We start from the raw sequence: 6,587 nt of genomic DNA on the forward strand, positions 1-6,587 counted from the left end.
TTTGAAAGATTTCAGTGACTGGCTTGTCTTCTGAGCATTCATTATTAAACCACATCTAACTGCACTTTCATTAATACCAATATTGGATGTTACTTGAGATGAATTGGGTTCCTGATCCAGCTTTTTAATGATTTAACTTTTTGCATGATCTCACTTGCTTATTTGGAGTTAATTTATCTCCACGATGCGTACTGCATTGACACATCCCAAATGGTCTAATAACCTTTACCAATATTTATCTTCTATCAGTTTCCTTCTATATATTCCAACCATTCCAGCATATTTTTTTCATCAATCCCATGTTTATTTACCTCAAATGCTTCTTTTCTTCAAAGTCTTCCTTGTCATTAGCCTCACTTACTCCTTTTGGCTGTGAGATGCATAATCTACTCATTCTTTGAGGAAATAACCATTGTAAGGTTAATTAGCGGCCAATTTGTAAATACGATCTTGAGTTCAAGACTCCGTTGTAAGTGTAAACATTTTCTCTATGCTCACTCTATCAAACACTTTCATTTTTATTGAAATCAGATATCAGGTAATCCACATTTCCAGAGAAAGGAAGCCCATCTTAAAAGTATATCCTTTCAGTTCTGTGAATCTTCTTTTTTGTAGCAGAGGAAGTCGTCTAGAATTCATCTACCAAACCAAATCAATGTAATACTGCAAAGTTCACCCAGCACTGATAATGTGGACACAGCAAGCCAACCAGACAAGCCACCAACACCCAACTCTGATTCTGAGGACTCAAACAATGACTACTTTAATGTTGTTATAAGATCATCACTTTAAGATCTCAGAGGCTAAATTTGTATACTTCTTTTTGTGTTAAAGCTGTCAACAGATATAATTTCTAATTATGCTTTCAAAATGTTTTCTGTTTTGCAATATTATTTGTGATAACTTAACTGCACCACTTTTGCAGATAGAAATAAGTCTGTTGCAAAATGTTCCATTACCCATGGAGGTATTACTAGCTAATTTCCAAAATTACCCAGTGATGTAAATGTTCAACTATCAGGAATTATTTACAATGAATTAACCTGTATTGATAAAGAAAATGTAAGCGAAAGTATTGAAGAATATATTTCATTCTTATTCTGTTATTTTAGTAAATGTACAAGTTATTTGTCATAACTATTATAAAGTATTATTTTATTGATTTATTCTAAAAAAATGTTTTTATTCAGTTCAATGGTTTTTAGGGTTTTTTTTCCTTGTTTGAATATAGTAAGGCAAATTTCCATAAGACATAGGAGCAGAATTAGCCCACTTGGCCCATCGAGTCTGCTCCGCCATTCCATCATGGTTGATCCATTTTTTTTTCTCCACCTCAACCCCATTTCCTGGTCTTTTCCCATAATCTTTAATGAATGTCCAATCAAGAACCTATCAATCTTTGCCTTAAATACACCCAACAACCTGGCCTCCATAGCTGCACATGGCAACAAATTCCACAAATTCACCACCCTCTGGCTAAAGAAATTTCTCCGCATCTCTGTTTTGAAAGGGTACCCCACTATCCTGAGGCTGTGGCCTCTGGTCCTGGACTCTCCCACTATGGGAAACATCCTTTCCACATCTACTCTGTCTAGGCCTTTCAACATTCAAAAGGTTTCAAAGAGATCCCCCCTCATCCTTCCAAATTCCAGCAAGTTCAGACCCAGAGACATCTAATGTTCCTCGTATGATAACCCTTTCATTCCTGGAATCATCCTTGTGAACCTCCTCTGGACCCTCTCCAATGCCAGCACATCTCCTCTAAGATGAGGAGCTCAAAACTGTACATAATACTCAAGGAGAGGCCTCACCAGTTGCTTATAAAGTCTCAGCATCACATCCCTGCTCTTGTATTAGACCTCTTAAAATGAATGCTAACGTTGTATTTGCCTTCCTCACCACTGACCAAACCTGCAAGTTAATCTTTAGGGTGTTCTACACAAGGACTCGCAAGTCCCTTTGCATCTCAGATTTTTGGATTTTTTCCCTGTTTAGAAAACAGTCCGCACATTTATTTCTACTACCAAAGTGCATGACCATGCATTTTCCAATACTATATTTCATTTGCCACTTTCTTGCCCATTCTCCTAATCTGTCTAAGTCCTTCTACATCCTACCTGTTTCCTCAACACTACCTGCCCCTCCACCAATTTTTGTATCATCTGCAAACTTGGCAACAAAGCCATCTATTCCACCATCTAAGTCATTTATATACAGCATAAAAAGAAGTGGTCCCAACACCGACCCCTGTGGAACACCACTAGTCACTGGCAGCCAACCAGACAAGGATCCTTTTATTCCCACTCACTGCCTCCTACCAATCAGCCAACGCTCTAACCATGTTAGCATAGGGAACAATCACTGAAGAAAGGGGAAAGTGAGAGGAGGGAGAGGGAGAGATATACTCGGTGGTGGGATCCCGTTGGAGATGACGGAAGTTATGGAGAATTATGTGCTGGACGTGGAGGCTGGTAGGTAGTAGCTGAGGACAAGAGGAACCATATCCCTGGGGGGGTGGCAGGAGGATGGGGTGAGCGCAGTTGAGGATAGCATTGACGGTGGACGGTTTCACTTATCCCCTTGTGTTTTTTTTCTCCCCTTCCCCCACCTTCCTACTGACTCCTCATCTTTTTTCTCTAGTCCTGATGCAGGGTCTTGGCCTGAGACATTGACTGCACTCTTTTCCAGAGATGCTGCCTGGCCTGCAGTGTTCCTCCTGTATTGGGTGTGTGAGGCTAGCTGTACTTTATTTATTATTATCTACATGTTAATCTTCTCTGATCCTCACATTTTATTGCTGAGAAACAATAAAAAAATTAATATATGCACAGCATTCTACTTATAATGAATTATCATGAAAAAAAATAGAAATTTTTCCACAGAGGGATACAAAAATATTTCAGGACTGATAGACTGTTTACATTGACAAACTTAAATATCAAATTCGATACTTAAATACGGAGTTACAATAATTACATAATCAGTTTCATTGAAATATAAAATATGACAGCTTGTTCTGTTCTACTTTCCTAAAACAACATTCAAATTAGTTATCCCTCTGGGGTTCCTTAGATAATCTACCTATTGGAAATGGAGTCACTTCTCAGCACCAATGATAGTGTTGTTTACTGAATCAATTTTCTATTTGATTTAACTTTCATCTGAATTTGCAGTTTGAGTCTCCTGGAAGAGGTTAGATCACACTTCAATTTATTGATGCTTCAATTCTCTTCATTGGAGTCAGAATACTTTCTTAAAAATGCTTGATCTGTTTGCCTGTTTTAATCAAAAGATAACAGGCAACATTGCCAGTCGTTTGCTAAATGGACATTCTGTATTAAATAATTTTGGTTATTTTGGATGATTAAAAGTAATTCTGCTGTTACTCTAGTTTTCCTGCTTTTTAAAAAGAGGGGTAATTACTGAACAAATGTGAACCCTTGAAGAGGGCTTTCTTGCTCAGTCATGGGACTGACATAGAAGTGATCAGTGATTCAGCCACTCAGATTAAACACGATGGTACATGTAAGAGGTCTATAAATTAGTAATGGCAAAAATATCAGAATTTACCAGGTAAGTACTAATGCAAAAGCAGGGCACAAGTGAAGAGTCTGATATTTCTTAAAATGTTGCTTGCCATTTTCATGATTGCAAATCTGTTTAGCCACTATGATGATGGTGTCTAAAGCAAGGGGAGAATGGACATCTCATCGATTGACATTTCAGGCATGCTCTATAAACGTACAAGAACGCAAGTAAATTGAAATAAAAGTAGGCCACCTGGATCCTCAAATCTGTCCCACCATTCAATGGGATTGTGTCAAACCCTCGACAAGGAACTATTCGATTAACCTCCGTTTTAAACAATCAGCCGCTTATCTTGTAACTGAGACCCTTCGTTCAAGGCTCACAGACTAGTGAAAACTTTTCATCATCTGCCCTATCATACCCCCTAAAAATCTATATTTCAGTCAGATCATCTCTCATTCTTCCAAACCACAAATAACACAGATCCAAACTGGAGACATATGAGAGAGCAGATGCTGGTACCTGGTGTGAACAACAAGCTGCTGAGAGGGAATGAGCTCCCCCAGCAGCTTGTTTTTCGCTACTGACCTAACCCAGCTCATCTCTCTCAATAGATGGGGAGGTGGACACGAGATTTTACCATTTTGATTGCTGAGCAGAACCAGGGCTACAATTCATATAACATGCTAAAGCTGAATGTACTTATTTCTTTCCTTGAATTTAAAGGCGGTGTCCAAAGCAGAATACTGACAGAGTTGTTGTTACATTTGCTCCACTGTGCCACCTCACCCACCCTGAACAGCTCACCAGCCAAATATATGAAGCAGAGATGGACTGGGTGAGAAAGTCCTTGGTGAATCTGTCACTCTTCCCAGAATTAAACCACTGATGGAATGAAAGAACTAAGATTTATTCCAGCAAGTTCTTTCACCAAGGGAACAGATCACCTAACAAATAAATGATGTTGTCCATGCTGTAATCCCCTTTCTATTCAAAGGATGACAAGAGTGTTATGAATCAGGACATTGCTTCTCCCATCAGATTCTACACACCACTCTCATTGTCGCAAGCAGATACTCATTGGTTCTGTCTCTTCCTCTCCCACACCTCCTGTCCCTGACAACGACACCTGCAAGAAGTGCATCCAGCTGCAGCTCCTAACAAACTGCGTTAGGGAACTGGAGCAGGAGCTGGTTGACCTCCGGATCATTCGGGAGAATGAGGAGTTTATAGATAGAAGTTTCAGGGAGGTAGTTACGCCAAAGGAGCAGCGCACAGGTAATTGGGTTACCGTCAGGCGAGGGAAGGGGAAAGGGCAGGCACAGCAGGGTTCCCCTGTGGCCATTCCCCTCAACAACAAGTATACTGATTTGGGGGGATGACTTACCTGGGACAAGCTGCAGTAGCCGGATCTCTGGCACTGAGTCTGGTTCTGCAGTGCAGAAGGGAGGGTGGAAGAAGAGGAGAGCGGTAGTGATAGGGGACTCGATGGTTAGAGGTACAGAAAAGAAGTTCTGTGGTCGTGACGGAGACTTTGTTGCCTCCCGGGTGCCAGGGTCAGGGATGTCTCTGATCACATGCACAGCATTCTGAAATGGGAGGGTGATCAACCAGATATCATGGTACACATCGGTACCAATGACGTAAGAAGAAAAAGTGAGGAGATCCTGAAGAGTGAATATAGAGAGCTTGGTAGGAAGTTAAAAAGCAGGACCTCATGGGTGGTAATCTCAGGATTGTTACCTATGCTACATGCCAGTGAGGGTAAGAATAGGATGCCCTGGCGGATGAACACGTGGCTGAGGAACTGGTGTAGGCAGCAGGGTTTCAGATTTCAGGATCATTGAGACCTCTTCTGGGGCAGATGGGACCTGTACAAGAGAGACAGGTTACACCTGAACTATAGGGGGACCAATATCCTTGCAGGGAGGTTTGTAAGTGCTTTTGGGAAGGGTTGACACTAGCTTTGCAGGAGGTTGGGAACCAGAGTGCCAGAGCAGATAGTGGAGTGGAGGTGAAAATAAATGATGTTAAAAGTTCATGCAAAGTCACAAATAGAACGGTTGTGTGAGGTGGTAATAATCTTCTGAGGTGTGTCTATTTCAATGCAAGGAGTATTGTGGGGAAGGCTGGCAAGCTGAGGGCGTGGATTGACACATGGAATTACGACATTATAGCCATTAGTGAAAGTTGGCTGCAGGAGGGGCAGGACTGGCAGCTTAATGTTCCAGGGTTCCGATGTTTCAGACGTGATAGAGGCAGAGGAATGAAGGGGTGGGGGGGGGTGGCATTGCTAGTCAGGGAAAATGTTACAGCAGTGCTCAGGCAGGACAGATTAGAGGGCTTGTCTACCGAGGCCGTATGGGTGGAGCTGAGAAACAGGAAAGGTATGACCACATTAATGGGGTTGTATTATAGACCACCCAATAGTCAGCGAGAATTGGAGGAGCAGATCTGCAGAGAGATAGCAGACAACTGCAGAAAACATGAAGTTGTGATAGTATGGGATTTTAATTTTCCACATATCGATTGGGATTCCCATACTGTTAAAGGTCTAGACAGGTTAGAGTTTGTAAAATGTGTTCAGGAAAGTTTTCTAAATCAATATATAGAGGTACCAACTAGAGAGGATGCAATATCGGATATCCTATTAGGAAACGAGTTAGGATAGGTGACGGAAGTGTGTGTAGGGGAACATTTTGGTTCCAGTGATCATAACACCATTAGTTTCAACTTGATCATGGATAAAGATAGATCTGGTCCTCAGGTTGGAAAAAGGCCAAATTTGAGGAAATGAAAAAGGATCTAAAAAGTGTGGATTGGGACAGGTTGTTCTCTGGCAAGGATGTGATCGGTAGGTGGGAAGCCTTCAAAGGAGAAATTTTGAGAGTGCAGAGTTTGTATGATCCTATCAGGATTAAGGCAAAGTGAATAAGAATAAGGAACCTTGGTTCTCAAGGGATATTGGAACTCTGATAAAGAAGAAGAGAGAGATGTATGACATGTATAGGAAACAGGGAGCAAATAAGGTGCTTGAGGAGTATAAAAAGTGCAAAAGA

General features: G+C 41.1%; 1 protein-coding gene across 1 annotated transcript in view; it reads left to right on the forward strand.

The window, feature by feature from the left end:
* The window catches only part of LOC134347547 (T-cell immunoreceptor with Ig and ITIM domains-like), a 72,723-nt gene extending 69,358 nt beyond the window's left edge, over window positions 1-3,365 (forward strand). Inside the window, exon 5 of the mRNA XM_063049903.1 lies at window positions 616-3,365. Within this exon, the coding sequence (XP_062905973.1) occupies window positions 616-792 (177 nt within the window). The 3' untranslated portion in view covers window positions 793-3,365. The remainder of the gene's footprint in view (window positions 1-615) is intronic.
* The last annotated feature ends 3,222 nt before the right edge of the window (window positions 3,366-6,587 follow it).

Source organism: Mobula hypostoma, chromosome 6, assembly GCF_963921235.1.
Source record: "Mobula hypostoma chromosome 6, sMobHyp1.1, whole genome shotgun sequence".
Classification (NCBI taxonomy): Eukaryota; Metazoa; Chordata; class Chondrichthyes; order Myliobatiformes; family Myliobatidae; genus Mobula; species Mobula hypostoma.